This window comes from Heloderma suspectum, chromosome 17 (genome assembly GCF_057233095.1).
Source record: "Heloderma suspectum isolate Gila_16-S chromosome 17, 16-S_ref, whole genome shotgun sequence".
NCBI lineage: Eukaryota > Metazoa > Chordata > Lepidosauria > Squamata > Helodermatidae > Heloderma > Heloderma suspectum.
This window is the reverse complement of record NC_139474.1, coordinates 18,271,040-18,290,563: the sequence shown is the minus strand read 5'-3', so window position 1 is coordinate 18,290,563 and position 19,524 is coordinate 18,271,040. Positions and strand designations below refer to the sequence as shown.

Sequence of the window (19,524 nt, the reverse complement as noted above, 5' to 3'; positions counted from 1 at the left end):
CAATACAGCTGCCTTCTGGAAAAATATGTGGAGGTTGCAGACATTCATATCAGGTTCTGCCTGGTATGAAGATGGTTTCAGGTTGCACCTTTGACCCTCCTCCTTCCCAAGAGGAAGAAACAAACATGAATTACAGAAATTAAAACGGGCTCGGCGTTCGTTGTCAGGAAGGTGTGAGCTGGTGGGGAAAGCTTCGCCTGGGGGATTTCTGCCTGCCAGGCAATTTGCCACAGAGCAGTGGGGGTATGAGAGAGGCGTGGGGTGGGTGACTTCCCTGAGGAGAGAAGCGTCAGAGAACAGTATCGTTTTACATTGCAGCCCAGTTCTGTTTCATGTTGTTAGGTTTGGATTTGTTTTTAAATAGCGTTCATGATACCAAGGCACCTGAGACGTCGGGGTGGGGAGCATATCGGTGGAAAGGCAGAACATTAATAAAATAAGTAACTCTGGCGAGCGAAGTGCCAACTCGTGCAGGAAAGGGTTGTTTGGGCGCGTGCGCGCGCATTCAGACGAGCCCCTCGCGCCGAACGAGGGGCCGCCTCAGGTTTCAAAAAGGCGGGAAAAGTGAAGGCGGGAAAAGTGAGGCGGGGGGGGGGAGCGTCCGTTAGGCAGCACCGCCTGAGGGGTAAAAAAAGGCGGGAAAAGGGAAGCGGGAAAGCGATGAGGCGTTGAGGGGGAAAATGCCTGTGGGAATCACCCTGAGAGGAATTTGTATACTTTGAGGTCCTGCGTTTACACCAACACAATAAACGCACAGGTTTTAAATTGTGCCCAGACCAGTATGTGCCTCATGAGGAGAGGGGCTGAACCCCTCACGCGCGTTTCTTATTCTTTTTATCTTTTTAACGATCACAAAGAGTCTTGGGCGCCTTAAAGACCGACCAGTTTATTTATACTATAGTCGATGAAAGTTTATGCCAGAATGTAGCCTTTAAGGTGCCACAAGAAATACTGGTTTTGGTCCGATAGACTTAACGGTGCTATTTCTGGATATATATACATATATATATATATATATATATATATATTAAAAACTACCCTGCTCTCAAGTCATTTCTAACCTTGCGGGCGCAGAATTGTGCTAGTCCTTTCCCTACCCCATTTCTGTTCTGCTCAGCTTCTGAGAACCCCCATCTTGAATCTAAGAGTTGTTGGTTGCCAACTTTCCAGTTGGCCCATGCAGCTATGGCTTTAATGCATACATGAGATTGTAATGCAGGCTGTGTGCTTGGAGTGTCTGTTGTGGGTGATGCAAATTGGGTGATGTCACACACTCTCAGCCCAACCCACCTCACAGGGTTGTTGTTGTGAGGATAAAACGGAGAGGAGGAGGATAATGTAAGCCGCCTTGGGCTCCTTGCAAGAGGAAAAAAGGCGGGGTATAAATGCAATAAATAAATAAATAAAATTATCATTTTCCTCTCGCATCCTTTCCAAAGTCTAAATCGCCCCTCATCTCAGGCTGCTCTTTGACCAGCAGGGGTATCTGTATGTTTGCCTCTGTGGAGCAAATTACAGCTGGGGGGGGGGGGGCAATTTCGATTGGGGAATCAGTGCAAGAGAAAGGGTTAATGCCCCTCCCTCAGCTCTGCAACCCTGATCTAATTCGGGGATCCTATGGCTGCTTTTAACTTCTTTTAAAAGAAGGAGAACGCATCAAAATTACAATTTTGTCTAGTCTGGAATGCTGCAATTAGCCCCAGGCCCTTGTTTTACTGATCCCTCAGTTTTTCAGATTGCTTTTATTACGCAATCGCCCTGCCTCAAACATGGAATTTTATGGGGGGTCCAGACAACGTTGTCTTCTATTTGTAACGCTCTCATGATGTTTTCCCACAGCCTTTCCTGTCTTTTTTTTAGTACAAAAAACTCCATTAAGAGAGCAATCCTATGGATGTTTAGACAAAAAAAAGTCCTCCAATCGTAAGAAGGGAAACAGTGGTTCCAGACAGAGGGCCCCTAGCACTACTGATCAAAAGGCATTAGAACATAAGAGCCATGCATGCCGGATCAGACCAAGGGTCCATCTAGTCCAGCATTCTGTTCAAACCCATGGTGGAATAGTTGCACAATGCCTTTTGATGGGTAGAGCTAGGAGCTGTTTGTCTGAAAGCTCCCCAGGTCCTCTTACTGCTACTTGGTAATTGATCCAGATTCATTCTTTACACCCCATTGTAACTGAAAAACCAACTAAGCTTTAGTTCCATATACAACATAATTAGCAGAGATTACAGTCCCAAATGCAACCTTAAGCATGAATGGAAAGGGTATGTGTGATCTCCCTTTGTCCACCATGATTGTGAGCACAACAGAATGGCTAAAGGGTAACTAACTGGAATAAAGTAATCTCGATTATACAACGGTAGTAAATTATTTTCAACTGTAAACTCCTTGGGGCAGGGACTTTTCTCCCTGTGCTTTGTAAAGCGTTCTGCACATTGATGGTGCTATATAAAATATAATAAATAGATAATGACAAAACCCCTAATTATTACAGTTTTAGCACTTTAGTCCACTAACACCGGCTTATTCAAAGATTACTTAATGCCAATTAGTTTTCTCTTTTGCATATTTCGACCACCATTTTGTACACACAATCAGAGATGAAAGATTAAGGGCGCAATCCTAAGTAGATAGGTGGCCACCTCCGACCTCGGAGGCGACCGCCCATCCAAAGCAAGGCAGGAGAACCACGGGGGGATCGTTCCCTCTGTGCCTCTCCTGCCTTGCTCGTTTTCACTAGCAGCAGGGGGGCCAGCCGGGAGAGGAAGCTGCTGTATGACACACAGGATGTGTCATACATGCAGCTCCACTCCCCCCGCCCCGGAATGCCCCCAGCCCCGTCCCTTTTCAGTCGCGCCGCGCTTGTCTTCTGAGCGCAGAGGATGGGGCTTCTCCGTGCTGCCTCCGAGGCAGCGTGGGCAAGGGGGACAGTCGGTTTTCTGGGAACCGACCTCGGAGCACGGGCTCCGAGGTCGGTTCCTGGAATAGAACATATTGTTCAGCCCGCTAGACAGTGTCTATAGGATTTCTCTCTAAGAATAGTTTAAAAATGAATAAACTGGTTTTGCCCACCTACTACCTTTCAATGCAGCCCTATGGGTAAATTGCTAACTCTAATTTGAATTTGTATTCTGTATGTTGATTTGGGAAATCTTTGCCTAATTAGAACATCTTTGTTTTATTTTTCATCAGTGCAGGATGTGTTCCTGAATCTGAAACACACAATTAAAGAACTCTGAAAATGCTTTATCTACCTACGGGGCTCATTAAATCAGGGGTGCTTCTTACAAAAATATACTTTAGCCCCAGGAATACAAAATTACGTCATAACCACTTATACTCATAATTTTAAACTTCTGACCTGTAATTTTGTACATATTTGTTACAAAAGTAATGTATGTACTAACACAACCATTGTATTAACAGTTAATTGAAATAACAGGAAAGAACTGAAAATATGGCAACTGCCCAGAAGCAAAGGAATTCTTTGGTACAGTTCCATTTATTTTATTTATAGTAGTTATCTGTTTACAGGAAGCATGGATTAGATCTACTCAATACAATGCACATGAGATTGCCATGACTTTAGGCAAGCATCATAGCGAAGGAAAGAAATGAGCATGTTAACAGAAGCAGTACCTAGAATGTTCCTGGCCTTTTAAAATTAAAATGAGCAATATGCTTTATAGATGCATTTACAAATCCAATTGGAGTAGCATTTTTACTAAGACTGCAATCCTATATAGACTAACCTCGGAGTAAATCCCTTTGAACTTTCTTGAGACTTTTTTCTGGAGACATAAATAGGATTGTGCTGTAAAACTCTCATAAATTCAGTCTAAACGAATATGAAAGAAAGTCAATATAAAACAATTTACAGCTGCTGTCTGACTCTCTACATAGAAAAAAATATGACATTGCTATGCTTGGGATGTGACTTTTCATGTATTTATTTGAAAGATTTAGGATGCAATCCTATGCATGTTTAGACAGAAAAAAGGCCCTACAACTTCCAGCATTGCCCAGCTAGCACTGCTGGCTGGGGAATGCTGGGAGTTGTAGGATGTTTTTCTCCATCTAAACATGGCTAGGCTTGCACCTTTAGAGAGGTGAATTGTATGCAGTTAGTATCACCATAATATAATTAATGCAAGATGATGTAGAGCTAATGTGAATACTGAAGCTCACAGAAACTGACATGTCCTGGAAGGTTAATTCTTTCTTCTTTATGTTATAGAGTGCAGCAATATTTCCCAACAAAATATCAACTGACCAGCAATCACTGGTATTAGTAAAGAGACTGCTGGCAATAGCTGTATCCTGCATTACTTACCTAAGGGGGATCTTTCCAGAATGTGCATATGGAACAAGATATTTAGATGGTAATGCCTTTCCCACGTAGAATAATTTTTCTCTGCAATTGGTTGATAAATATGTAGTACGATCTTTAGAAGTTGCAAGATAATGATGTCCAAGAAAGGTACCTGCACATAAGGTTGATCTTTAGCTAGGCTAAAGCTATTGCTGAAAAATGCTGTTGATTGACAAATATATATATATGGATGTATGTATGGATGGATGGATATGTGTGTGTGTGTGTGTGTGTGTATATCTCTCTCTCTCTCCTATGCTTGTGTAAAGAAGAGCAGATAAGTTGAATGAATGAATGAAAGTTTACTTAGTTTACTTAGATTCCTGCACTGAGCAGGGGATTGGACCTGATGGCCCCTTCCAACCGTACTATTCTATGTTTCTATGATTTTTAATTACTTATTTTAAATATTTTTATACCACCTTTCCACAAAACTCACCAAAAATCAGCATATAGAACCATGCTAAAATATTAAAACCACTAAAAGCAATGTAAAAGGCCAAATCTTAATTTGTTTATTATTTGTTTATTTTAGTCTGATCACAGACTAAAAAAAGTTAATACAATGAAAACAATAAAAGGTAATACAACAAAATAACTGCATAATAAGAATACAAATAAAATCACAGAGGAGCCAAAAGGGAGTTCTGCCTAATTTGTATTGAGGATGAAAAGGATTTAGGGTGCAATGTGTAGACAGAAATAGGTCCTACAACTCCCAGCATCCCCTAGCCTGCAATGCTGGGAGTTGTATCCATAGGATTGCACTCTTAGTCACCTTTTCAGTAACATGGATAGAGTCATTGTTTAAATTAGCCTTCCTCGACCTGGCACCTTCTATATGTTTTGTACTATGACTCCCATCAGCTACCACTAGCATGCCAGTGGTCGTGGATGATGGGAGTTGTAGTACAATACATTTGGAGGGCACCTAGTTGGGGAAGGCTGCTTTAAATAAAATGCTATCCGAGTTTCCAGGGGTCTTCTGGGTAGAATTTTTAATAAAGGGAGAATCAATCTCTCTGGGCCCCTTATACAAATTACAATATAAAATAACATTCTGTTTCTCTGATTCCACAGGGACAAAGTTGTTAATTGAGCAAAATCTTGCAAGATCAACCAATTAGCCAAATAAGTTGTCATTGATAGTATTATCAGTGTTGTACTTAAGGTTTCTTAAATGTCTTTTGATTGTGTCTTTTAAGACCTCTGTGTGAAAATACTGAGGGAAGATAAAAACTGCCCTAGCTCTACTCAGCTGGTGAAATGGTACGTAATTCTGATTTCCAGGGGCTTCATGGAATACTTGTATATAGATCGCAACTGCACCCTGTTGTCCAAATCATATTGTTTGTATTATTTATATTGTGCCATCCATGTACTTGGCGTTTTATAAAGAATGACAGGACAGGTCCCTGCCCCAGGGAGCTTACAGTCTACGATTCAGCACAGGGGAGACAACAGAGGCAAATGAAGGCAGAGGGAGACAGGGGAGGAATGTGTGATGACTTCAGTTACATGCACTGTGGTTTAGTTTGATGGGGATTTGATAATGGATTTGAAAGAAAAGAGGAGACATCATGGAGGTACTCCGGGCCAGGCCTAAGGGGCAGCAAGGGAGAAAGGATGGTGTCATTTGAGCAGGATAACTTCAGAAATCTGAGAGTGGTAGAGCTGGAGGACCAATGGTCACAGGTGGGGGATGTGTTGGGATAGAAGAGTGGAGAGATGAGGAGGCGGGCGAGGCCATGGAGGGTCGAGAAGGTGAGAGCTTGTGCAGGATTTGAGAGTGGAGAGGAAGGCATTTTAGGGATTTGAGGGGGGATGTGGACAGAGTGACAAGGTAGGTGGATGATTTTGGCAGCACAGTGCTGCTGGATACAGGTGAAGGGATATGCATCCTAATGTAAAGAATTTATGGAAAAACTGCACAATAGACATTGCTGAATGTTTCTTTTTTTTATAAATAAACACCGAAATTGGTGTGAAACAATAGTATTGTTTGATTTTGCAGGATGTTAGGATGCTACGATGCACTGCAGAAAAAATATGTAAGTTATATACCACTTTATCTTCAATGAGCAACAGTATGTTCACAGATGCAACTTGGAGTTTTACTCCAGGCTAAACACTAAAATGCTTCTAATCTCTATTTTTTCTTTGTTATTGTATTTTAAATAGCTCAGATTAATCGTTTTAGCGGTAAGTTTTGAATACTGCTGACATTTCAAAATGAACTAGCATTTTGCCTGCTGTATTTCAGGTTGTATTGTCCTGATTATGTTATTTATCTTTAAATACAGGTCTACACTGATCAGGAGGACCCTCAAGTATGTTTATGATCACACTGCATTCACAACTACGGGCTTGAATTTCAGTACCTTGTACTGGATCAAAACATACATTTGAATCCCTAGGAAGAGACATCTTAAAAGAGACATGCTGATAAATGTGGAATGTTAGATCATTCCGTAGTGTGTAACTTCCTTGACATGGGCAGCAGTAAACTAGCCAGCCACTAGGTGTCACCCTGCCTCTATATGATGTGATAGTAATATATATAATATTAAAGAATATGAATTCTTGCATCTGTAAATTTGTGGCCCAAACATGTACCCCTACAAAGCCCACAAGGAGGGCATGAAGACAACAGTCAGCCCTTCCCCTTCTTACCCCTCAGGAAATGGTACTGAAGTCATTAGCACCAAGCCCAGTATCAATCAGTGGCTGCACACAGGGGCCTTTGTGCTCTTCTTTGCATGCAGAAGTCCTGCAAGGGCGGAACCCCCCTTGCTTCAACAGTGGGGCTGCTGTTGGTGCACAAAGGACTACCAATGCCGATTTTCCTTTCTACTAAAGCAAATGGTGCTGGCAAGCCATGAAGCAAACTGCTGGCTTGGCTTGTGAGTCTACAGCCTGGGTAGACTGGAAGCAACCACCCAGGATCTGCTGAGGATGCGGGGGGGGGGGGTGTTTAAATTTGTTTTAAACAGTTATACCTGGCCTTTCCATCATAATAGACTCTCAAGGAGATTCTAACCCATTACTTTCAGTACTGTAGTTAAGTATCACAACTTGCTTGCCAGTATTTAGATGAAAAAGAATGCAATATCAGTATACACTGAAAGTCAATGAGGTGTAGGATTGAGGAGGCCTGGGTTCAAATGCCCACTCAGCCATAAAGCTTGCTAGGGGCCCTTTGGCCTGTCACTCCATCTCAGCCTAACCTACCTCACAGGTTTGTTGTGAGAATAAAACGGGGCAGGGAAACCATGTCCTTCATCCTGAGCTTCTTGAGAGGAGGTGTGAATTCATTACCTAGCAAAATAGATACGGTGCTATATTTCACTTACTATTTCCCATCTTACTAAATATATAGTTGCTATGTTTTGTGTTTAGACAGTTACGGAGTGCTACCAGTTCAAGTTCAAATACACCGACAAAGGACCATCAATGGATTTCACAAGGTATTCTTCTCTTTTTCCCCAACTCACCATACAGTTTTACAAGACATTCTTTAGCAGTCTGTTCTAGCAAAGCAAGGGGAACCAAAGTGTGTTCTTTGATTCTAGGAACTGAATGTTAATATGGCCCTGTTGTGTTCACCAAGGAAAAAGCATTTTGTTGCTGCACAATAAATGCTCAATAATAGTCAGCTCTCAATAGGCCTCTAGTCACATATGTTAGGAAGCTATAATAGAATGGCTTCAAGAAATACTATCAGATAGCAAATACGCAATTTTATTGGTTCTCAGTTTCTCTAGTAGAATCATACATTTAGAATTGCCTTCCGGAGCACCAATACGTTAAAGTTTGTTTTCTAGATGCTGAAAAATATGTATATTATAAGCAATGGAGAAAGCTCTGTATCAGCACTAAACATTGTTTCCTGGGATATGTCCCAGAACAGATCAGGAACAGCTAGTACAGTCCGCACTTAGTGCCAGCTAAGTGCCTTGATTAGAAGAACTCCACTTCTGGGTCTTGTCCCAGGAAAGTATCTCACTGAAGAGGTACTAAATGGGCTTTTCTGCAGCTCTTTCGTTGGTTTTGAAGGGCATCACCCTTAGCCCAGCCTTTTTCTGAAGCTATGCAAAAAATCTAGGGATAGGCTCTTATGCATATAGGCCAACCTCTTGAGGAGGTTGAGGTGAATGTAGTCTGGCATGCTGTTTCCCACAATGGCCAGCCAGATGCCCCAGGAAGCCCACAAGCAGGGCATGAACCCAATAACCCTCTCCTGGTGCTGCTGCTCAACAGCTGGTTCTCTGTGTCATACCTGCAGCCGCCGAAACTGGAGGTTCCATATAGTCATCATGATTTGTAGCCATTGATAAAATAGTTTGTCCTCCCTGAATTTGTCTAATCCCCTTTTAAAGCCATCTAAGCTGATGACTAGGCACCACATCTTATGGTAGCAAATTCCATAAATTAATCATGTGTTGTGTGGCCTTCCTTTTGTCTGTCCTGAATCCGAGCTCAAGAGGGAGAAAAACGACTATCTACTTTCTCTATGCCATGCATAATTTCATAGTCCTCTTTCATGTCCCACGTTAGTCATCTTTTTTCTCAACGAAAAAGTCCCCACTATTTCAGCAATTCTTTGTAGGGAAGGTGTTTCAGCCTCCAGATGGTTTTGGTTGCCCTTTTCTGCACCAGTTCATGTGTTGCAGTAGGTAACATGAAAAAGAAAAGAAAGAATGGTAGATGAAAGCAGGGCAGGTGGGAGGGACTTGAGTAGGGCTGGGGAAGGGTGGGTGGACAGACAGACAGTAGGGAGAAAGGGTAAAGCTATACTACCTATACACCCTATGGATGTTTTGTGCTTTTCTAGTAAAAACCAGGGGAATAATTCCAACATCACATGTGCGGATACTAAGAAAGCAAGTATACTGCTGATACGGAAGATTTATGTCCTGATGCAGAATCTGGGCCCTTTGCCTGATGATGTCTGTCTAACTATGAAACTGTTCTATTACGACGAAGGTACCATTTCAAATCTTAATTCTGCCTAACACAGATATATTAAAGTCATGGTTAATGAAACAAATGTTTCCCATTATAGAACATTACTAACTTTTCTTTTTAGTTACGCCCCCTGACTACCAGCCTCCAGGATTCAAAGAAGGTGATTGCGAAGGGATGGCATTTCAGGGGGAACCTATATACCTAAATGTCGGTGAGGTTCCCACCCCTTTTCATCTGTTAAAAGTTAAAGTGACAACAGAGAAGGAACGAATGGAGCATGTCGATAAAACCATACTAAAGCAAGGCAACGCTTTGACTTCTCCAGAGGCACAAAATCTTGATGAAGGGCAGGACCAGAAAATGAATGTGAGGATTGAAAATTATTTTTATTTTTTTGTCATGACCCATGGGATTATTATTATATTATAGGGGTCAAATTTTCCAGGCAGCATTGTATGCATTGCCCATCTTTTAAAATATCTGAACTTTCAGCTTTGTTGAAGATGTTCTTTTTTGTGTACTTCACACAGGAAGATTTTATTGCAGAAAATAAAACGAGCGAGCAGAAAAACACACTCAGGATCCTGCACCCTGGAGGTACCAAGTGTATATAATGTGACTGTGAAGCATACTTTTCACTTGTATTAATTAATTAATTCATTACATTACATTACATTACATTTATATCCCGCCTTTTTTCCTCTGTAAGGAACCCAAGGCGGTGTACATAATCCTCCTCCTGTCCATTTTATCCCCACAACAACAACCCTGTGAGGTAGGTTGGGCTGAAAGTCTGTGACTGGCCCAAAGTCACCCAGTGAGCTTCCATGGCTGAGCGGGGACTAGAACCTGGATCTCCCGACTCCCAGTCCAACACTCTTGCCGCTACACCACACTGGCTCTCACTTGTATTCTTTATGCTAGTGTTCATTCAGTATTTTCAAAGAAATTACCACAACATTTGAACAGAATATAGCAAAATGAGTGCCTCTTTCTCCCTTTCACCCCCAGAAAGTTGATTTAAAAAACACACCAAACAGTGATAGTACACTATGTGCAAAGTACAAACAGGGTAAATTCCGATCCCATTAAAAGAGTGTATGCTTACATTTCATCACAATAAAATCCATTTCTGAACTTGGGTTTTCACAGTCTGAACTTGTGATGACAGGGGAGGGGAAGAACAGCATTCATGTTTATCACATAGTTAATGTCCTTGAAAATTGGGATGGGAAGGAGCTGAGAAGCAGCATGTGTTTTTCCTAGTACCTGCTTCTACCTCCTAGGGGAGGCCTGCTTCCCACTCAGATAACAATGAGGACTAGAGCCTTCAATATATCACTATTTCTGTCAGTCCCATTTTGAGAACGTACACAAATATAAACTGTTGTTTTCTGAGGATTTGTCTAATTCTTTAAATGCCATTCACAGAACTAAATTTAGTATGTGAAGAAGATGAAAGTATAAAAACAGAAGAAAGCCAAGCTCTCTCCATCAATAATTTTCAGGTATAACACTGCATTTTCATTCTCTTCTAATGTTTGTTTTCATTTATTTTTCTGGATTGTAACGTTTTGTGGCTTCAAATTGGTGATTAAATCCTGGATCAAACTCAATACATCTGTTGATTGCATCCCAAAGGCGGGGCGGGGTGGGTAGGGGAGCCAATGTCATCTCTTGTTGGGGGGGGAGCCTGTATTCCTGTTTTTAAGTATGTCCGTACACAGCCTGAACCCAATCAAAGCTGAAATGATGTCCTTACATTAAAACTATCTACTTGTTTCACTATTTTTAGATGGGGCATCTAGTAAGTAAGACATCAGAACTTGAAGTAGCTGAGGGCAAGACCCGAAGTGGAAAGAGATTTCAGTGCAATACAGTTAGTGTTATTTTAAAATGAATGAAGAAAATGTTCTTTTGAAATATCAGAATGAGAGAAAATAATTCAGAAATCTGTAACACAAATTTACAATACTGAAACTGTTCTTAATGCATGGGCCTAAAATTACCTCTGTTTTTTTTTATTACCTCAGTTTCTCTACTGTTACACAAGTAGGAGTTTAGGATTATTATTAATGAAATATTAATTCGTTTCCATAACACCTAGTATTCCAAGTGCACTATGATTCTTGCCATAGTTATCTTCACAACATGCTTATGACGTCCATAAAGCAAAATGGTAAGCTGCACAACTGAGTGGGATTTTGAACCTGGGTCCCCAACGTCCCAGTCCAGAATTCTACTCACGGCATTGCATTAAGCATTTGGAATATATTTGATTCAACTGTCAGTGGCCATGCCAACCCACTGCTGTGTTCATTCATGCCTAGCCTGTTTGGGCAGCAACTAAATATTAAACAGTAATAGTAGCAGTAAATTAGATAATTCGTGCTTCTAGAGAGAACTGAGATTCTGAAACCTGTGATTAAGCTCCATTTTGGGAGATGAAACCTAACCAGTTATGTGTACGTCACAGCACAGAATCCTCAGTGTTTATACTAATGCTGTGCTGATTGTCAGGCTGTAAATTTTGGGGTGGGATTTGAGTGATGTTGGGGGTGCAGGCAGAAGTAAAGTGTTGGTGAACTGACCATTACCCAGCATGCTCCTGCCTGGCAGTGGGTGCCATTTTTGTTTAACATACAAGGTTCTAAAGTGAAGTCGGGAAGATTCCACTCTGATTGTTTCATGACGAAGCCATCTGATGACATGGCATGGTTATGACGTTAAATCAGAGCAATGCTTCCTGTTCTTGCTGTGAAGCTTTGTGTGTTAAAAAAAGTGGCACCCACCAGCAGCTGTGACTGTTAGGAGTGTAATTTCCACTGCCAACAAGATTATGAAAGTTATGGTGGCAGCAACAAAAGATGTAAAGCGAGACAGATATACCTTTACCACCCTAGAGCTCCCACTTTCAAGCTGAAAACATTCGGAGCTGCTCCGTGTCCATCATACCAAGGTTATTTGTACCCTGATCTCTTTCCTAGCTTAGCCCTGTTTTGTACAGTCTGTACAGAAACAAACCTTTGTACAAGCCCCTACACATCTGCTAGCTGCTTTACTGACATAACATTTTTCACCTATAAGCTGTGTGGGGAAGATGTGCAGGAATCAGCAACTCAGGAAATGCCCTTCAGAATGTACAGCGGTGAAAGTAAATCATATGTCGTCATGACCAAGCCAAGGCTTGCCCTTACTGTCGCCACTCTTAAAGAGTCCTTCATTAATTTTTTAACATGAGTTGAGGAAGAGGAACAGCCTACTGATGCACAGTGAGCTTCTTAATAGCTATCTGCAGAACTCTCTTCTAGAGCTAACAGTTCCTCTGTCTCTGTCAAGGGTGGTGTGGGAAGCACCAAAAAGCAGTTAGCAGCAAAGTGTCCTAAAGAAGCCCAGAAGAGACGTAGCTCAGAATCAGGCAAACCAGTAAGTGCTTATGCTAAACTATGTAGAAAGTAACAAACGTTCTTACTGTGGTTGTGTTCCCCAGTGAAATCAGAAGTCTGACTAGAGTATTTTAAGTGGCAACTACATTCTTGGAAAATTAGGTGACTTACTCAGATAGAAGCTGTGAGTCAATTTCTATTCATAATAGTTCTGTGGCTTTCAGCAAGGCCTACTGTGCAATCCTATGCATGTTTACTCTGAAGTTCCACTATATTTCAATGGGGTTTACTCCTAGGTACATGTGTATACGACTGTAGCATTAAGTTGGCAAGTGTAGCCATTAAGGCAAACCAGCGAAGCTCCGCAGTTAAATGTTGAGCGGTGTTTCTGTCCTCTGGATTCTCCTTGGAGCCTTCCCAGAGGGAAAACAGACTCCTCACCTCTCAGGCCCAGTGGCAGCTCCCAGCACAGTAGGGAAAATGCTGAGGCCTCAGCAGTGTCCTTTGCCACAGAGCTGCTGGAACCAATATTGAAGTTAAGTAGCTCAGCTGGGTAGCAGCTGCATCAAGTGGAGCTCTGGGCCTGCATATACTGGCCATTACCTGTTAATGACAACTGCACCACTGTCAACATTCAAGCTGGTGCCAGCTAGTACAGCTAGCACACTAAACTGGTCTGGAGCTGCTGGGCTACCCCCTAGTGGTGCCAAACACAGCACCTGGCCCATATGTATGTTCAGACTGCTTGTGTGTGGGTGATGGTGGTGGTGGGGTGTTAAGGTTTTTCTCCTCCCTAAAGTATTTTTGTACTTCTGCAAACCTTGGGGTTCTCCTGAGCATGCTGATTCTTCTGTCATGCATGGCTAGTGCTGTTTTGGCTACATAAGGATCAACACTGAATGCTGAACAACACTAATAGAGGGGATATGGCAATTTTCTGTAGAAACTGATTACTTGTTTTTAATAGAATATATAACCTTATATTGTAAGACACTCCGGGCCCCCCACCCCCATCCCACAAAAGGTATATAAAGTTGAGTAGCAACAGAATGCCAGAGTCTAGTCTCTTGATAGTGGTTTATAGTACTTTATAGTACTGTCCATGATTCCATCCTGTACCAATCTTCTGAGCCAATTCCAGCAACGTGGGGTTAGTTCCATATAAAATCAATGTAAATTTAATTAGAATTCCACCCTAAATCTGAAAGAGATTGACTGGACACAACTAGTTTTGTAATTTTCTGCCAAACACTGAGTTTACATATGACCAACAAAAACAAGACAGCCCTTGCCCTCAGGCTTACAGTCTAAAAGTCATGACACAAAAGGAAAAAGGGATGGGGAGTGAAGAGGAATGCTTTGTTCTGTGTAAATGAACATTCTTTATTAGAGCAATGATTTATCTGCAGTGTTACATTCTACAACAGACTCCATTGTTATATTTTTCAGGTCTATGATTTTGAATTCTCTTCTAGTCAAGATTCAGGTCCCAAACGGAGAAAATTTAGTGAACCAAAGGAGCAGTTTTAGATATTAACTTCCTGATGTTTTCATTTCCATTTTTCTCCTAGAATGTTTTTCTCATTGTAGCTAATATTTTGATATTTTTAGAGGGAGTATATTTTAAGTTGGTAAAGCTATCAAACATACTGCAATGCTTATATTTACAGTCAAGAGTATAGGCTTTTAATTCTGATACACATAAAACTCAGTCTCATAAAACTCACATTTCATCCATCAGCTAGGGGTGGGGTGTGTGTGTGGGAGTTGCAGTTCTTTGAGGACACTTAAACGTTACACAGGGCATGCAGGAAAAAATTACCCTTGCGGAGTTACTCGAGCTCTTGGCTGCTACACATGCAGTATGCCTGGGCCATGAATCTCTGGCATATGAAATGTAGCATGTGCAGATAGAATAAGACACCAAGAGGTGTCTTAAACTAGGCCTGAGGAAAACCTCACTAAGGACAAACTCTGAAAAATGGCTTCATTCGAGTAAGGCATAATTCGTGACAGATTTCAGGAAACAATCTATCTGTTAATATTCTGAGAGACTCCCACCACATTTTGTTCAGAGAGAATCTTACAGATTGAAGATAAAACCTGTTTTGGTAAAATAGCATTGTTAGGAAAATGAACTGTAAAATTTTGCCTTGTTATTTTTCAAAATGGCTTCCCCTTGCAGCAAGAAGGAACTAAGGATAATGCGCTCAGGGCACAAATCCTATGCATGTTTAGACAGAAAAAAGCCCTAAAACTCCCAGCATCCCTCAGGGAATTGTAGGACTTTTTTCTGTCTAAACATGCATAGGATTGTGCCTTTAGTCTATTGATTTTCATAAACAGCTGTACATTTAGATAGTTTTTGTTCTTTACATGAAACCGAACTGTCAGAATCCTCAGACACTGTTACTGCTAATAAATAAATAAAAATGATAGGTGGGGTGTGTGTGTGTGTGTGTGTGTGTGTGCATGAGAGAGAGAGAATATGCGGTGGTTAACAACAGTTATGATAACATAGCAATTATTTTTGCAAAATGAATACACATTATGAACTTTCCATTAACTGGAATAATCTCAGGCAACACTATCGATACCATGTAAATGAGAAGAAGAAAACTTTTCACTAATCGTCTGATTCAGAGAAAGTTAATCATACCTAAGTCCTGTGGAAGGAGACATCACAACTGAGTTACATCCCATGGATTTTGAACAGTTCTCAGGCACATCTGACTTGGGCTAATTACTAACTTATCTTGTTTTCTGTTACTAGGGGTATCAAAATGTTAGAAAATGTTAATAATTTTATGCTATAGAATTCTTGAAACATAATGGAAGTATCATTTTGACTCAAAAATATTGATTTCTGATGAAAGGGCTACAGAGGTCTGTGATGCCATGTGCTTTGTTTTAGACCTTCCAGTTTTATAGCCACAATAAAATATTTCCAGTTTGAACAAGCAACCTGTTTTCAGAACTTTTAAATATCGATTCTTGCCTCATCACTGACTGCTTCCAATCTTTCTGGAACTGCCACATACATTTTCAGAATACTGAATGCAGAGCAAGATATGATTTATAAGTTTGTATAACACCCTAGCTTTGAGATCTTGATCCAGAGGTGGGCACAAATTCCATGCAAAATCACACTGGGAATGGTGATAGAAGTAGGTGGTTGTGTTCAGCTGGTGAGAAAGTGACATATGGACCCAGAAATTTAGTCCCTAACAATATGGAAACTTTTCTCCATTGGTTCTAGAGTGGGGCTGTCTGTAATTCCGGGAAGCATATCATCTCGGTTGACAGGCAGGGTCATCCAGCAAGAATACCACCGAAGGTCCCAGGTTGTTGTGGGGTATTGTTTGTTTGCTTACTTCCAGGTGCAGGCCTCCTAGTGCTACAAATCAAAAGGCATTGCCCACCTATTCTGTCTTTTCCTTCTTACCAGATCTTTCCTGGTAAGAAAAAACATGGAAGGAGTGATGAGAAAACATAGAGGGTTACAAACTGAAGCCCTTCCTTCCGGTACCTGAAGAATCGTATCATGTGTGTGTTCCCGCCTCACCCTACAGTCTTCTCTTCTCCATGTTAAACCTACGCAGTTCCTTCAACCTTTCCTCATAGGACTTGTTTCCATACCCCAGATCACATCTTCACTGCCCTCCTCCACTCATTCGAATTTGTGTACATCCTCCTAAAAGCATGGCACCCAGACCTGGACGTAGTACTCCAAATGAGGTCTGACTAAGGGCTAAACTACATGCTGCGTTAAATATGTAGTGTGCAGCTGATCCTCACGTTTTTTGTTACCTTCAAGTAAGCATGTGGGGCACCGATCAAATTGGGATCACTACTGGACTGCAAGGAGGTCCAATCAGTCAATCCTAAAGGAAATCAACCCTGAGTGCTCATTGGAAGGACAGATACTGAAGCTGAAGCGCAAATATTTTGGCCACCTAATGCGAAGAGAAAACTCCCTGGAAAAGACCCTGATGCTGGGAAAGACTGAAGGCAAAAGGAGAAGGGGACGGCAGAGGATGGGATGGCTGGATAGCATCACGGATGCAATGAATATGGACTTGAGCACGCTCCGGGAGAGAGCGCAGGACAGGAAGGCCTGTCACGAAGAGTCGGACACGACTGAACAACAACAACATGCAAATAGGGGAGGTTTAGACCTTCCCATCCAGCCAGCTGCTTCCCCCCCTAAATGTGCCCCCCACATCCTGCATGGGGGGTAAAAAGAGAGGGGAGAGTACGCACACCAATGGAGGCTTTTTTCCTTTTTTTAGCCCCCACATTGGGAGGTGGGGAAAGGGAAGAAAGCTGGTGAGAAGCTTTAAACCTCTCCTACCCGAGCATGGTGGCCCCAATCCTGATCAGAGGCTGCAAGTAAAAAAAAAGTGAGCATCAGTTGCACGTATGATCAGCCATCAGCTATTCAATATAACGTGTAGTTTAGCCCGAATGCAACCATGATTTGGGGGTACCATTGGCTACCATATCTCTTCAGCGGCCACAAAATGGCGTCCCGCAGTGGCTAGACTCAAGAAGGCAGCGAAGAGGCTGTCAGCAATACCCTACGGGGTATTGCATATGCCCTAAAAGGGTTCTACGAGACCTTTCCAGTTTTCCCACCTTTTTAAAACCTCAGCACTGTTACCAGTGGCATGATTCCTCCCGCCTTCGTTTTCCCCTCAGTGCCTCACAGTGGCCACACAGGTCACTGGAGAAGAAGGGCAGCTCCCAGCCTCCCCACTTCTCCCTATGAGGTACAGGGATGAGGTGTGGCAAGAGCCAAAGGGCCACTCTGAGGTAAAAACAAAATGGAGAGTGTCAGCTGCTCCCTGTCTTCAAGCAGAAGTTGAGGCACATGTTGTAAACAGAACAACTTTATCGAGGGTCGTGCCTTAAAGAATGTATATGGCATAGTTTCCCACCAGCCTCAGGGATTTCCCTTCCCTCCGTCTGGCTTTCTTGAATGGACTTTTTATAAGGGGTTCTTGCGGTCAAGCAATGGCCCAACAAACTCAGGCAGCGTTGCTCTCCTTTCCTGAAAACTGGCTCCTTCTCGTCATGAACTTATTGAGGAACAAAGAACAAATCTGCAAAATCAGGCCCAATATTGGACCGACAAAAGGGGAAAGGCGCCTTGTAACAGTTGCAAAGCAAAAGCAGGTTTCAGAGGGGCCTTCTAGTCTACTTCTCAGATGTGGCACTAGAGAACAGCATGTTCTCGGGCCCAGGAGGAGTTTCTGAGGAGAAATGTTTGACAGAAATTTGGGTCAAATGAATAAGCCCTTAGGCCTAGAAAGCCCGCAGGCCTAGAATGGCTGGAACCAACAAAATCCCAGACTTTTTAGCAATTTTTTTTTTTTTAAAGGTACCTTCTGACAGAACACATAAATTTGAGAAACTCATTTTTGGCTGAATGGCAGATTAGGGTTCCCAGGAGCTGCAGAGCGCTAATGGGTTCTCCAAAATGGGAGAATGGGCAACGAAATGTCAAACATGGGGCCAAAAATCCAATCTTCGCACATATATGATGGCGTCTGAACTGATTAACCAGGAAAGAGACCTCGGAGTTGTGGTGGACAGCTCAGTGAGGATCCTGACCCAGTGTACGGCAGCAGTGAAAAAAGCTAATTCCATCCTTGTACAAGGCCTCGATGGCCTTGTAGGCCGCTTCCAACCCTACTATACTATTCTATGATCCTAAGGGATCAAAACCTAACTGCCAGGATCATAATGCTGTAAAACAAATCTATTTTATTTATTTTGAATATTTTTATCCTGCCTTACCCGGAAAAAACACCAAGGCAGCAAACAATAAATTAGCACGTTTAGGCAGGAAAAAGCCTACAGTGGCTAGCTGGGGATTGCTGGGAGTTGTCGGACTTTTTTCTGCCTAAACATGCATACGATTGTACCCTAAAACAATGAAATCAAAATTTTGAAAAACAAAATCTATGGTAAAGGCACCCTTAGAATAAAGTCTGGAGTTCTGGTTGCCACATTAAAAAAAGGATGTTGATCTCGGAAAGCTGCAGAAAAGAGCAACTAAAAAGATCAGGGCTGGAGCAATTCCCCTACAAGGAAAGGTTACAACATCTGAAGTTTTTAAATTTAGGAAAAAAGTGGCAATAATAGGGGGGAGGCACAACAATCAAGGTTTATACAATTGGAGTTTGGAGAAACAAGGTTTTCTTCCTTTCTCACAGTAAGAGAAGTTGGGGTCATGCAATGAAATTCGGGATTCGGGACAGGCAAAAGGAAGGACTTCACACAGATCAGAAGTAGTTTATGGAATTTGCTGCTCCATGACTGAGAACCAGAAGCTTAAAAGCGATTTAGATGGATGGATTTGTCTATCAATAACTACTAATTTTTGGCTGAGGAGCGGGATAAAAATCCTTAAAATAAATAAATGGAGTAGCCATGGTCAGGGGCAGTATACCTCTGAGCATCAGTTGTTGGGGGACACACACAAGAGGGGAAAGCTGTTGTCTTCCTATCCTGCTTGTGGGTTTCCCAGAGGCATCTGCCGGGCTGTTGCGGAAAACAAGTACTGGACTAGATTGAGCTTCTGATCCAGCAGGGCTTTTCTTATGTTCAGTGTGATTTGTGTTGAGGCTTTTACCAGCGTGACCGAGGTACAAGGTGGTCTCAAAAAATACTTTGATCTCCCAGCCTAAGGCCTCAAATTAATTGTACTTTTTGGTCTTTGGAGTGGGCAGTGCAGAGGCTGTGCTTGTTAGGGGCACAGCTGTCCCTGTGGTGGGAGATTCAGGCCAG

The 19,524-nt window shown here is 42.1% G+C and overlaps 1 protein-coding gene across 3 annotated transcripts; it reads left to right on the top strand.

Moving 5' to 3' along the window:
* The first annotated feature begins 581 nt into the window (after positions 1 to 581).
* HORMAD1 (HORMA domain containing 1) lies at positions 582 to 15,691 on the top strand. Of its 3 annotated transcripts, none has more exons than XM_084823689.1 (15): positions 587 to 625; positions 3,430 to 3,493; positions 4,241 to 4,385; positions 5,581 to 5,644; positions 6,390 to 6,426; positions 6,557 to 6,577; positions 6,679 to 6,705; positions 7,775 to 7,842; positions 9,210 to 9,361; positions 9,465 to 9,709; positions 9,874 to 9,940; positions 10,775 to 10,851; positions 11,139 to 11,222; positions 12,683 to 12,769; positions 14,179 to 15,691. In XM_084823689.1, the coding sequence occupies exons 2-15, from the start codon at positions 3,461 to 3,463 to the stop codon at positions 14,257 to 14,259; spliced, it is 1,188 nt and encodes a 395-aa protein (XP_084679815.1). In that variant the 5' UTR covers positions 587 to 625; positions 3,430 to 3,460; the 3' UTR covers positions 14,260 to 15,691. The 3 variants fall into 3 exon arrangements, with proteins under 3 accessions (XP_084679816.1, XP_084679815.1, XP_084679814.1); XM_084823688.1 differs by lacking the exon at positions 587 to 625 and adding an exon at positions 635 to 779; XM_084823690.1 differs by lacking the exon at positions 11,139 to 11,222 and having other exon boundaries at positions 582 to 625.
* The last annotated feature ends 3,833 nt before the right edge of the window (positions 15,692 to 19,524 follow it).